The sequence below is a fragment of the Marmota flaviventris genome, chromosome 6 (assembly GCF_047511675.1).
Source record: "Marmota flaviventris isolate mMarFla1 chromosome 6, mMarFla1.hap1, whole genome shotgun sequence".
Taxonomy (NCBI): Eukaryota; Metazoa; Chordata; class Mammalia; order Rodentia; family Sciuridae; genus Marmota; species Marmota flaviventris.
In genome coordinates, this window is record NC_092503.1 from 121,536,406 (window position 1) to 121,550,097 (window position 13,692).

At 53.8% G+C, this 13,692-nt stretch overlaps 1 protein-coding gene across 1 annotated transcript; it reads right to left on the reverse strand.

Moving 5' to 3' along the window:
• On the reverse strand, positions 1-13,667 carry C4a (complement C4A (Chido/Rodgers blood group)). The gene is made up of 41 exons (XM_027921914.3): positions 13,508-13,667; positions 13,182-13,380; positions 12,778-12,979; positions 12,514-12,584; positions 12,347-12,435; positions 12,042-12,124; positions 11,764-11,860; positions 11,522-11,627; positions 11,301-11,433; positions 10,385-10,500; positions 10,104-10,280; positions 9,794-9,979; positions 9,478-9,663; positions 9,159-9,317; positions 8,740-8,866; positions 8,513-8,587; positions 8,045-8,242; positions 7,845-7,956; positions 7,686-7,756; positions 7,312-7,451; positions 6,987-7,196; positions 6,692-6,743; positions 6,502-6,591; positions 6,184-6,393; positions 5,948-6,023; positions 5,682-5,838; positions 5,468-5,584; positions 5,202-5,373; positions 4,728-4,960; positions 4,483-4,650; positions 4,076-4,135; positions 3,020-3,113; positions 2,740-2,926; positions 2,513-2,603; positions 2,302-2,376; positions 1,480-1,582; positions 1,229-1,318; positions 1,049-1,147; positions 819-902; positions 436-568; positions 1-269 (listed from the first exon to the last, which is right to left on the reverse strand). Exons 1-41 carry the CDS (start codon positions 13,570-13,572, stop codon positions 128-130), a joined length of 5,235 nt encoding a protein of 1,744 aa, XP_027777715.1. The 5' UTR covers positions 13,573-13,667; the 3' UTR covers positions 1-127.
• Between the last annotated feature and the right edge of the window lie 25 nt (positions 13,668-13,692).

Here is a 13,692-nt window from a genome sequence, read left to right on the forward strand (position 1 = left end):
CACTTTGGCAAAAGGCTTTATTGTGACCCTGTCCCTGGCTGTGTTCAGAGGCCAAGGAGTTGCTGCACTGCCAAGCGTCACCTTTCTCCAGCTCAGGCTCCACCTGGGAAGCAGAGAGGGGAAGCCCTCACACTTGGCACCCCTGGGTGCCATACTCCTGGAGGAAGTCACTGAGCTGGGCACAGGCTGCCCGCTGGCGGGTGCTCCGGCATAGGCGTTCAGAGGGCATTTCTTCAATCCAGCTATTTGAATCCAGCAGGTATTGGGGGCTGCAGGGAACAAAGGGGCTGTCAGCAGAGGTCAGGAGGATGGGCATGCAGAATAGAGAGCATAAGGCCTTGGCTTCTGAGGGACAGGGATGGGTGCCAGGGAGGTGTTCCCTAAGGAAGGTCATCGATGTGAGGAAAACAAGACAGAAGGGACCAGATAACTCACTCTCCTTTGAGGTCATATGTGGCCCCATCCAGACCCATGATCAAATATTCTTTCTCAGGCTCCAAGCGAAGGCGGCAAGAAGCTCGAACCAGGAAGTTGCGGGTCTGACCAGCAGCAGCCTTGGAATCCTTGGCTGAAGGGATAATATGTGCAAGAGCCATTAGAGAGGTAGGGAAGGCCAAGGGCAGCACAGGGCTCTGCACAGCTATCATTTAACCCTTACTGTCCCTGATAGGCATGTGCTATTACTCCCCACTTATAGGCAAGCCCAGGTTGCTAAGAACGTGTGCTCAGTCTGAACTTTCATGATTCCAGCTGGCCAGACCCCACACCTAAACCTCCCTGCCTCCCCCAGTTGCCCGCCTCTTTGGCTCCCTTCCTACTGAAGTGCAGGACTTGGGTGATCCTGGTTTCAAAGAGGCGGAAAGCAGTTCTGCTATCTTCTCGGAGAACATGAACCTGGAAGCCTAGGCAAGGGTGAGGGGAAGGGAAGGCAGGTTGGTCAGCAGAGGCTGAGAGACCCCAGACAGCAAAGAGGCCACACATGGGCCTGTGAGAGGAACAGACAATCCAGAGAGACCAAGACAGCTGGTCCCTGAGGGAAGAGACTAACCATATTCCACACGGGGATAGTAGCAGGCAAACTTCATCCTATAACCATCCTCATCCTGCAGCCCCCGCTCCAGGGCACGACGCTGTCGAGGGCATTTCCCTGAGGTGGAAGGCCCAGATGAGGGGTGCATTTGCCCCATCAGCCCATCTTCCCAGCCCTAGCCCAGACCTTGCCTCTCACCCTCAGCACACTGGCAGACATCAGCAGAGCACAATGTGGACAGAAGTTTGCTCTTAGTTGGTGCCCCATAAAACACAGAACATTTGTGCTCTGGAGAAAAACAAAGAGTGGAGTTAAGGCACATGTCCCTCCTCCACACCTCCCCATCTCAGGGAGCCCCCTTCCACCTTTTACTGTGCTGGTTCCTGGCATCCCAAATAAGGGTGCCGACCCAAACCTCCCCAAATGCTACGTGGTTCCCAAGTGCTCACCAGGGCTGTAGTAGTCATATAGGACGGCGCTAGCTGGCTGCACCAGCCCCACGGCCACCTCCTGCACAGCTCCAAAGCCCACACACTCCCGGGAGGTGGGGACCTGGCACCGGGTGGGGAAGGAAGATTAGGGAATCACTCCCCAGCCTGCAGGCTTCCGGCTGCCTTTACTTGGCCTGTTTCTATTCCATTGCTATTGATCTTATCTCTACCATCCTTCACATTCTGTTACCTTCCGGCCACCAGAACTCTAAAAACTGATCCCCAAGGTCTCTGATAAACTTTACTGTACTTATGGTGACCTTGCTCCAGTACTATTTGTCCCAATCCCTCTGCAGTCTTAAATTATGGACACATTCTCTGCAAGACTCCTTAAACTGAGTAAGCTTCCGAACCGTCTCTGGTTCCATCTGGAAAATCCTTTTTTCTCTTTTCCTTCCTAGGCCTGAGCCCTCCTTCTTCCCCCTGACTCCCAACAAACCCTTCCAGGTTGATGATTCTCAAACTGGACTTTCAGTACCATTCTTGCATTGGGATTGTGGCAGGACTTGTCCTCCAAGGCATTCTAACTGCCCTCAAGCCACACTCCTGACAGCCTTGTCCTCATTACCAATATAACTAGGGCCTCTGTTATCTGCCATAACCTAAGAAGACTGCCTCTAATTCTGCTGTGGCTCACGTGGGTCTCATTTTTGTCCTGGCTCCCTGCTTACATTCTAGGTTCTCAAGAGCTGCTGACACAGCTGCCCCCTGAAACTTCATAACAGATTCAGTAATCCCAGTGCCATCAATTCCCTTCCTGTATCACCCCTCCCCACTCACCGAGTCAAAGTACAGTAAGACATGGGGTCCATCCGTCTCAAAGTGACTCACATAACGGTCAGAGAGGGAGGTCAGCTGTGGAGAAGGGGAGACAGTTTCAGGTCAGTGGCCCTAGGCCTCAAACAAGCCAGGGCTTAGCATCTGGTGGTACTACAGGGATGGAGCAAGGTTCCTGAGGGCAGAGAGGGATGGTCTGGGTAGCTGACCATACCTTCTCTAGGTCAGCCCGCAGGGCATGGAATCCACTCAGAAGAGTAATATCCGCAATGGCCATACCAGACAGCCCCACCTTGCCATTTCGCCTGTGGAGAAATGTGGCCTGATGCTTAGGTTCCATGTTACTCTGTTCCAGATGCGCAGCCCCAGCTTCTGTCCCACCCCCATTCTCCTAGCCCAGTGGTTGCACCCAACATGGTCTGTTCAGCTCCCAGCACGCACCAGATGCACACAGTATACTGCACTCTGGATTCCTGTTCCTCTGCCACCTTGGGCACCTCCCTCCTACGGCGGTTCCTCCGTCCCTCAAACAGCTGCAGGGGTGTCACAGGCTGGGTATAGACACCTGGGTCATCACTGGCTGGAAATTCCTCATACTCATAATCCTCATAATCCTCATTTGCTTCCCCTGCACAGGGCAGCATGGTGAGAAATGACTGGGAGGCCACTCAGCCCTACATCAGCCCCTCAGGGCCCAAGGCCTCCCCACTCCAACACTCACTTGTGTAGTCTACATGGCCTATGACTGACACCTCAATCTGAAGGTCCGTGCAGGTTGTGTTCTTCATGTCCAGGACATTGTAGGTACGCAGGACCTGGCTCAGCAAGGGGCAGAAAGAGGACATACGATGCTTGGGGTACAGACTTAAGGGCATCACCTTGGGATGAGGGGTCTAAAGCCCTAGCCCATCTTAATGGTCCAACCATAAGTGGACACCAGATGGGCTGCTGGGTACGACATGAGACAGAGATGATGATGCAGGGCTGCCCAAGGAAGTCAGCGCTCTAGAAGGCACACAGGAGGCTGGAACGGAAAGCTCAGGAAAGGGTTCTGGCTGAGGCTGGAAGGAGGAGAATGAGCTTGTTCCATGGTACAGGGAGCAGAGGGAGTGCATATATGCAGGGAGAGCTGTGTGGATGTGTGGTCTGGCCAGAAAGGTAGGCAGGGACCCCAGTGTGACTTTTTTTCTAGGTGAATCTGACTGGTGTTTTCAGGTCAGTCTCGTTGCTATGTGGACAATGGATCAGAGTGGAGAAATGGGAGGAAGGGCCAAGACCATCTTAACAAGGGCTCTAGGACAAGTGACAAGGGCTCTAGGACACAAGTGAAAAGGCCCTAGACAGCAGGGGAGCAGAGCAGGAGTTACAGAGTCTATAAGGAGATGCTCTGGGTACTTCTAGATGGCATCTAGAGTGGTGGCTGGGCTCCTGGGCAGAAGGGGATCCCATCACTCAGATAAGGGACATAGGAGAAAGAAGGGGTTTGAGACCTGCTGTGTCTGAGGTACTGTGGAATGTGTTGAGCCTCTGGATCAGGAGATAGAACCTTGGCTGGGAACAAGATGTGAAGATAAAGGAAATGACAAATGCCCAGAAAAGGCGGAGACCAGAGCAAAAGGGAAAGGCCCAGGATGGAAGCAGGGGATACCAACCCTGAGGTAGCTTCTTCTTTCCCCTGACTATAAGTTCAGCCTCTAGGGACCCCTCACCACCAGCTCCTCCCTCTTCTGTGGGCTCTGCCTCTCCCCTGACTGGGCACTTGCACCGTCAGCCTTACCTTCAAGGTTCCCTTGCTGTTTCCTCCCACTTCCACATTAATCTTGTTGCTCAGGGAAAACTTTCAGGAACAAAAAAGAGAAACAGACATCAGAAGGACAGACGGAAATCAGTTTGTTGCTCTAATAATTTACCTCTTCCCTTAAAATATCCCACCTCACATTTCTAAAAGTCTCCACCTTTGTATGCATTCTCTCACTTGAGCCTCCTAAAACCATGTGGGACAGACTCCACATATATATGATTTATGGCTGAGAAAAGCAAAGCTCAGAAGTTTGGTGACACAGACAGAAAATCTTCCTAGGAGGACCTCTGGAAGAGGGCCACAGGGATTCCTGAAGGGTGACAGTGGGGATGGCTTCTAGACTGGCCCAGTTTTCATGGCAACCCAGGTGTGAGTGCGTTCACCTGCAGCTCCTCCTCTATCCCTTTAATTTGGTGGTTGTTCAGCTGAAGCACATAGGATTTGAACCCACTGCGGCCTATGGAACTGAGAGTCACATTGAGTCCCCGTTCCTCAGTGGTGTGGGCGGCGATCCAGTACGCAGACAGGGCATCCAGCGCAATCACTGTGTCCTAAGAAGGTCAGGCCAGGTAGGACTCAGCACTTGGTCTCAGAACTAGCCAGCCCCAGAGCCCATGGCAACTCCTACCTGAGTGCTGCGGAATCCCCCTTGGAAGCTGCCCTGATGGGTGAGCCAGGATGCCGCCTGATTGGCCAGCTCTGCTTTGCCCTCTCGAAGCAGCAGGTGCAGCAGGCCATAGGCTGTGGTTTCAATCCACAGGGCTGGGGCCTGGGGCATGGGGTCTGCTGGACTGCGAGGAGCCAGGGTGGGTGACACGACATTGTTCTGAGAACCAGTGACTGAGCCCCAGTACAAGTAATCTGGAAAAGAAGGGAGACCCAAAGGCAAATAGGGCAACAGATAGGGAGAGGATCCCAGTTACCTTCCTCTGACTCCCTTCTGTCAGGCTTTCCTGATTCTATTCCCAAATCCTCCCTGCTTATGCTTTAATTCCTTCTCAGGGTCTCCATTCTTTCTCTTTCTAGATATATCCAGGTATCACAAGGACCATCCTCTCCCCACAAGCCAACAGAGTCACTGCCAGAACTCCCTTGTCCTTACCACCAGTCTCCTGGGCCATGGCCATAAGGTTGTTGTGGGCAACATCCCGCAGGTTCTGGGAAGCCTTGGACAGAGTTAGGGCATAGGCCGTGATGGCAGCTGCATGGGCACCCAGGAGCCCAGCACTTGCTTTCTCCCCCAAGAATGAGTTTGCCTTTGAGATGGAGGTTTCCTGGAAGAAAGCAAGGAGGAGGGTCTGGACTCCTGGGAGAACTGGGTCTGAATGCCTGAGTTCCAGTGATGGGAAAACCCATAGGTGTCCTTACCACTCTCTGCTTCAATTGCTGTGCACTCTGGTCCTGGAAGACAGCCAGCCCATGCTGAAGGGCAATGACCACGAAAGCAGTAAGAGCCACAGTCTCATCATTTCCCACCAAACCCCCCTAGAGAGGGGAGAAAAGATGTCATTCAGGAGGGAAAGAGGCAGAGACAGTTTTTGCTGGAGGTGCTCCTTGGCCCAGTCTCCCAGCACATCCACACCTGCATGGCCCTGTGGATAACTGGACATGGGTCCTGGAATGAGCCGTCTGCCTGTTGCTGGGACAGCAACCAACTGGCTGTCTCCTGCAGTTTTTCAGGTGAGCCGCCCACCTGCTCCTGAGCCAAACTTAGAACCTTCAGCACAAAGGCTGTGAGCCTAGTGGGAAGGAAGGGACAGATGGGGATAGGAGCGTTCCCTCTGCAGACACAGTCCCGCTTCCCGGGTATCTGATTATTCAACCTCCAGGGCCCCCTTCCAATCTCACCAGGTGCTGCTGTCCCTGTGTAACCAAGCCCCAAAGGAACCATCTGTCTTCCGAAACTGCTGGATCCGCATGTAGCCTTAGAGAGGAGAGGGGGCTGCTAAGGTGTCACACATTCTTCCACTGTTTGTGCCCGAGGCCATGCTTCCCCCTGCTTCCCCTCTCTAGCCTTCTGGGCTGCCCATCTTCCATTACTTGCCCTCCCAACCCCTAGTCCTGCTTGGCCCTGCACCCAGAACCTTTCTGGATGAGATCCACGGCACGATCCTTGGTCTCAGGGGGCAGTTTGCTCCATTGTTCTGTCTTGTCCAGATAGTGGGAGGCTGCCAGTGTGGGAGCCAAGTAGATCATGGTTTGTTCAGCACAGCCATAGGGAAGCCTCAGGAGGGCGGCTAGGCCCCCTGGGGATAAGGCCCCCTCAGAGCCAAGGGTCTCCAATGGATCCGAGGCTACGAAGAGAGAGAGGGTTGAGGATGAGAGTGGGTCTTAGGGTCAAAACAGGGATCCACAGGCTTCACATGTGGACCCATCAGGAAGGGACTGAAGGTCACCCCCACCTGTAACTCTCACGATGCTGCTGAAATCTCCATCAGGGATAATATTTGGATCAGAGTTGCCAGGAATTTCCAAGCTCCGGCCTCGGTGGTCTGGGAAGATGGGAAAAGTTAGCAGTCGGTCCTTCTATCCACATCCCTATCACCCCACAATCTCCTTAGGAAACTGATGACTGGGGTAGGGGTCACTCACCCAGGGGGTTGAGTTCATAGACAATCTCCTCCCTGTGGATGGCCCCTTCCTTCTGTCTCGGAGAAACATGGCTGTGAGACATCAGATAGGTCTATAGCCTTCCCCCTCCCCCACTGCAAACTCCCCTGGGACTGTTCCAACTTCAGGGAGTGTTAGGTCACAACAATAGAAGATGTAAGTGTAACAAAACACTGGTTTTGGGTACAAGAACACTGGTCTGGACAGCAGAGGATGAACTGAGGATGGGGGATAAATCTGGGAGTCCAGGGACTTGGATTCAGGGGTTGCTCCCCACCTCAATTTGCAGAACCTTGGACACTGCATCCCCTACAGGGAATTCAAAGGATCCTCGAGCCACCACCTTCAGGGACATAGCAGCAGCTGCCATGGGCACCATAGAGAAGGCAACGGGCCGGGCAGAGCCTGCAGGCACCAGCACCTGCTGGGCCAGCCCTCCGCCCCCAGCCAGACACAGCCCCTCCACTGGGGACACATGGACGCTCACCTGGGGGCAACAAAATGGGGATGGCCAGAGCCCCAGACCAGTTAGGGTTTCCATCCCCACCTGTCCCTGGTTCCCCCACCCACCCCCATGTGCTCAGGCTCCCAAGGGGCCTCACAGTCAGGTTTTTATCCAGGTAGTTATAGAGGACAGGCCGCAGCTCAAGTTGCTCAAAGCGGCGGACAGAGACGGGCAGGCGGAGGTGCAGGTGGAACTCGCGGAACACTCGGAGATGGACCGGTGTAGCCACACACAAACCTGATGGATGGGGAATTTGGGCATGGGGAGCAGAGGTCAGTGGAGAGCAGGGTATGACCCAGCTCTGCCATTAGCCTGCCCCTTCTCTCAGGATCAACCCAGGTGCATGCTAATAGAGACTTCCCCAGATCCCTGGAACCCCTTCTTCTACTGAGAGCAAAGGGTTAAGCAGGGTGCCTAGGTCAAAGAGAAATGGGAGAAAGGCAGCCTGAGGCCCAGGCAGGGCAACCTTACCTGTGCTTTTGGACAAGCTCACGCCATGGATCTCCCACGTGGTCAGAGAGTCAGGGAGCCACAATGACAATCTAGCAGGAGAGGTGGAGAAGCCCTGTCACACCCAGGGCTGGTCCTAGACCTAACCCAGAGAAAAAGCAAGGTCCCCCAGGTCCTCACATTTTGGAACGGTCCACTGTCTCCACTCTCCAGAGCCAGTTCTCTGGGAAGAAGCTGCGCACCACAATATCATCTTCATGCATCAGTTCCTCTTCCTGTAGGACCTCCAGGGCTGGGAGCCATGGGGGATGGGAGTGAGGAGGGACCCTTCTGCCCTTCCAGGCACCACTGCCTGTCCCCCACCCCACCTAGCCCCTCACCTCGGGCGAGGCCCACCTGGCCCCTTGTCCTGTTCTTCTTACGCAGGCTCTCAGCAAACTGGCAGCAGGACAGGAAGGGCTCCCGGCAGGCCAGCTGCAACACACGAGCTACTCGCTGCTCACAGGAGCGTGCCATGGGTAGCCGTGTCAGCCCATCCTGACAGCAGCGCTTGGCTTCAGGTGAAGAATACTGGCCCACTGCAGGCCAGGTGAGGGTAAGAGCAAGGGACCAAATCAGACACGCCTCAGCCCCCATCCCAACCCCTAGACCCACAAGGACTTGCCTCGAGAACATAAATGTGGGGAGACAGCCACCAACCCAGTTACTTCAACCCCAGAACTTGGTTTCTTGGTCCCACATACCACCTACTGGCTCACTGAGGAGTAAAAGGGCAGAGAGACAGATCTCTACCCTGATCCAGAAACAAGTGGACAACTTAAGTTGCTTCATGGGTGCCCACAACTCACACTTCTCACTAAATGCCTTTTGGAAGTTCACATTTCTCTTTTTCCGGATTTTATTCTCCTTGGGACAGCTCAGACCTGGTAGAGAGCAAGTCTACAGTCAAGTCCTGCCTCTCCTCTCCTCCCCTTCCCCTGCCCATCCCTCCTGCCCCTCTTCTTCCTTGACCCCACAGGCCCTTCCTCCTTCCTCATCTTCCCCTCACCCACTCTCTTTCCACCACTGTTCTCACTCTTTCTAACGGACGTCAACTTCTCTCCATCAGAAAAGGCCAGACCCGCTGCCTGGAACACCTGAAGGGCACTGTCCCCACCTCCAGCACCACACCCAAGGTCATAGCTATTCATAACTTCAAAGACCTGGTAAGAAAAAGCAGGAAACTGGAGGCGAGAGTGTCTGGGGGGCAAGATCAGCCACTCGGCTATGAGCAAGAGGGCAGGACATGGACAAATATGAAAGAGATATAGAGCGGGAAAATAGAGAGCAGAGGCCAAGAGGAGAAATGGACAAGGTCCAAGACCTGGGAGAAGAATAGGAAGGGTCTGTTAGGAGCTCAAGTGAGATCTAGGAACTGAGCTCAGTACTTGGGCTCAGGGAAGCAGGGGAAAGAGCCATAGGGGGCAAAAAGACAGGGGAGAGGGCTCAACCAACCTTGCTCATGTCCAGGGGCTTATAGGACCTGCCACCCACAGCATACAGAGCTGTGTCCACAGCTCCCAGGGCCACCAGGGCTTGAGAATCTGTTTGCAGATGCAGCTTTACATTCTCCCCATTACGATAGTCCTTGGCACCATCCAGGTTCAGTTCCAGCTGGCAGAGATGGGCGGTGGGGGCAGTCAGAGTAGGGAGAGCTTCTTTCAATCCCACACAACCTCACTGTACCCAAACTAAATCCATGCCCTTCTAGCAATCACCCTGTCTTCCTTTCTTAATCCCGTTAACACACAACACCTCTTCCAACCCCAGTCACCTTGCCCTCGCAGGCCTCAGCCTGGACATCCACTCGCAGGGAGTTGGCCACTGGGAGGCCTCGATGATAATAGAAGGCCACGAAGTAGAAGGAGGGTGCTAGGCGATGGTCCACAAACACAGAGACCGAGGTCAGGGCCCTCCTGTCCTCTCGATTCACAGACACGATCTCTCCCCGGGATAGGATCTGGGCCACGAAGAAGAGGACAAGAGTGGTTTCCTCTTCATTGAACATCCCCACCCTTGAAGCTGCACCCAACCTGTCCAGGGGGCTGTTCCCTGCACCCTGCCCTCCTCTACTCCCCAGCTATGCACACCATGTAGTAATAATGAGAGAAGGTGTCCCCACTGATGCCCATGGCTTGCAGGTTCAAGTTGAGAGTGTCCCCTACACGAGGGGGTCGAGGATCCAGCCGCTCAATAGACAGAAAGCCAGAACCTCCTGAAGGTGGGGCTCGCACAGTGAGCCTGGCTATGGCTGGATAGAGGGAGCCTGCAGACACCTGGAGAGAGGGACAGGTCAGGACAGGGTCAATGGCAAGGACCCATGTACCCCACTCCTCTCAAGTTGGGCTGTGGACACTTCCTCTCCTCCCCCACTGTCCCCAAGGGACAGGGGAGCCCTACCAAGAGCTGCAGTTCTGTGATAGTCTTCGGGACAACGATGGGAATGCTGATGTGGCCAGTCCCATCTGTGTTTTGTTGAAAGTCTTGAATTTTAGAAACTGACTCAGAAGACAAAGTGGCAGAAACTTTTACAGGAATGCCAGAAGCTGGGGAGCCTGACATTTCACGGACCAGGGCCTACGTGGGGGATAAAGAGGCTGGTAAAAGGGGGTGGTCAGCAAGACACAGGACCCTCCTGACCAACACTCACTCCCCGCCAATCCTGCCTCCCCAGGAGCAACCTGCAGTAGGAAGGGGGCCCCAGGTACAAGGTGTCGCTTGGTCTTGCTAAGATCCAAGGAGAAGGCAGACGACACAAAACGCCAGGATGTAAGCTCTGCCTCCTCCAACTCCCCTCCTGCAAGACAAATGGCAGTGAGAATGTGGAGGACAGAGCTCTGGGAAAGAGGAATGGGAAGGTGAGGGGACAGCTTGAGCATGCCCCACCCTAAGACAATGAGCTCCTTAGCACCCAGGCTGAACAGTATTCATCTCCATTTGCTGAGGCCCAACAAAGGACCTGCACACAGAGGTGCGCTGGATGAGTGAGCTGATGGACAAATGAGCAAAACAATAAATAAATAAACCAAGATGGGGAAAGGGGCAGACCCATGCAAAGACAAAGTTGGAAAAAGACAAGGTCTTTTGGGTCCTTCCTGTCTTTAGGCCTGATATGAGGTAGCAGAAGTCCGGGGTGGTGCAGGTGCTAGAGAACACGATCAATGCTATAATTCGGATCTTGAATGTCCCTCAAAGGTCCATATGGAAAAGGACTGGTCCCTAGTGTGGCAATAGTGGGAGGTAATGGGACCTTAATAAGGTGAGGCCTAGTGGGAAGACTTCAGGTTATTGGGGGCACACCCTCAAAGGTGATAGTGGGACCCAGGACCCTTACTCTTCCTTTCTTTTGCTTCCCAGCCATGAATGGAGCAGTTTTGCTTCAACATACACTCCTACCAGGAGGCGCTGCCTCACCACAAGCCCAAAGTAAAGGGGTCAACTGGTCATGAACTGGAATCTCCAAAACCATGAGTCAAAACAAATCTGTATTTATAAGCTGACTCTCTCAGGTAGTGGTTAGGATGATGGGATGATGATTAATACAGTCAGCTCAGAGGTCAGAGACAAGGGGCTAGATTTTACTGGGGAGTCACCTACCTGGAGACTCAATGATGGCTGCTGCAACATACAGACGCAGTCCTTGGAGGTCAGCAATACCAATATTAAGCTTCTCCAGGGTACCCTGGACCTTATCCTTTGAGAGGGAAATGTGACTCTGGCCTTCCACCAACTAGGGCATGGAGTAGGAAAACAGGACATGGGGTGAGACTGGAGTTCTCCACTTCTCTGCTCCCCACCTCTCCCCACCTCTTTCCTACCTTGTTCTGAGTCTCCAGCCCCCGGAGGAAAGTCTTCTTACCATCCTCATCCTGGAGGGCAAAGCGCACATATGCTACCCCCTGCACTGGCTTCCCATAGATGTACCTATTACCAAAGGGAGAAGAGGAAGAAGGGAGGCTGAGGCCTGGTAGAAATAATAATCCGGGAAGGAAGGAAGCGGGGCTCTATACCCTGTTCATTCTGCATGGGAACAGGACCTGGCAGGAGCAGGAGCTGTTACCTGGCCTGGATGTCTAATTCAATTTCGCCAAGATAGCCAGGTGCAGTCAGGATGTAGGGCTTTCCAGGGGTGATCTTCACCTCAAAGTTGGGAAGGACTGACCCAGAACAAAGGGGTAAGCAGGTCATACCCTAGTGAAAGTATCCTTCTAAGACCCCCTCCCCTCTGGTCTGTAGTGCCCATACCTCCCTGGTCCTGCCCTGTCCCACCATCTCTCCTTCTACCCCTTTTTTCCTTCATGAAAGAAGCTACCTGTCCTTCATATCTCCAGCACTCACCATATTTCTTCACCTCAAACAGGGTGCTTCTGTTGGATTCCAGACTGTCTGAGAATCGGGCTGAGATCTTCCAGGTCCCTGGTCTGAGGATGGACAAGGAAGGGACTCAACTCACCTATGCAGGAGAACCACAGAGAGCCAGCAGCCTGGTTCCCTAGGAGTAGGTCTAAGGGGATAAACCAGAGGCTCAGGAGGCCCAGGGCCAGGGTATCTGGGATGTGACCATGTTGAAGGTGGACAGCCCAAAAGGAAATGGGAATTGGAGTGGTGTAGACAGGGATAACTCCCAGGTGGGGGTAGCTCACTCTGAGATGTCTGGAATCGTGAAGTCATCCTGGAAGATGGGTGAAGGAACGCGGACCTCCTTCTTGAGCACACGGAGGCCAAAAGAATTCTACAAGGGGAATAGAAGTGGTCTCATGTGGGAAGTCACAGCGGCAGCCAGGGTCAGAAGGCCAGTCAGGGGACTCACCTCAACCATGATCGTGAGGGTGTCAGTGGATGGGCGCATCTTTTGATCCAGTGACAAGACCCGGTACCGAACTGGGAATGCAGAATGAGAGATGAGCAGGAGTCCGTGTGCAAAAGGAGGGTAGGCCCAAAGGGAGGGTAGGCCCAAAGGGAGGGAAAGGCCCAATGGCGCTTTCTTTCAGGTTACCTCACATTAAGGAGAACCAAACATGTCCTGAGTGGGTTGGGAGGGAGTTAAAGTAGAGGGCCTGAGGCCTGTGCTTACCCCGTTGGCCAGGGTTGTAAATGGGCTGGTCAGTCTGCAAAAAAAGGTGTCCCCGACGAGAGGAGAAGAGCAGGTTAACACCCTGAATATCTGTTGTTCTAGACAGGGAGTCCTTCAGCCATGATGACTGGGCCACTAGCTGGACCTCAGGGCTTCTACGTAGTTCAAAGAGGCCACAACTCTTTGCATCATTCAGGGGGATCTGTCAGAAGAAGGAGAAGGAGCAGGTCAGAGACAGACACAGAAGAAAAATATCAGAGAGAGCAACACAGCAACAGGAAGGAGACCACTGAGGTGGGAAGAGAGGAAGGAAAGCCAGTGAAGAAGCCAGTCATTGGCAAGATTATAGAGGGGAACATTGGGGAGGCCCCCAGAAACAGCAGCAGAGGATGGGAGTCAGTTACCTGGAGACTGAGGAGCACAAAGTCTTTTTCTGAGCTGAGGGTAAAGTCCTCCTTTGGGGAGCAGCGGTGATTATTTCGGCTTGGGTTTCTCAGGAAAAGTGATCCTTTCACTACCTGTCCCCGGGGGGCATCCTGGAGCTGCACCCCCACTGATAGGGGGACCCCCAGATGAACCACAGAAGGCGAGAACAGAAGCAACCTGAGGAGAGGGGTGTCACAGACTTGACCCTGACCCTTCCACACCAGCTCTCCCTCACTCCCGAGTTGGGTTCTATCACCAGCCCTGCCTCCACCCAAGCACCCAGCATATTGATTGCCTTTAGTACCTGGGCTTCTGCAGAGACAAGACAAAGAAGCTGGATGCCCAGATCAGCCCCCAGAGGAGCCTCATGGCTGGAGAATCCAAGAGGAGTCAGGTCTGTCTGTCTGTCTGTTCCCTTCTGGTCAACTTAGGGTTCAGGGCAGAGTTGACTCTGGATGTTGCTCCTCCCTTACCCCAGCTAAGCCGGGA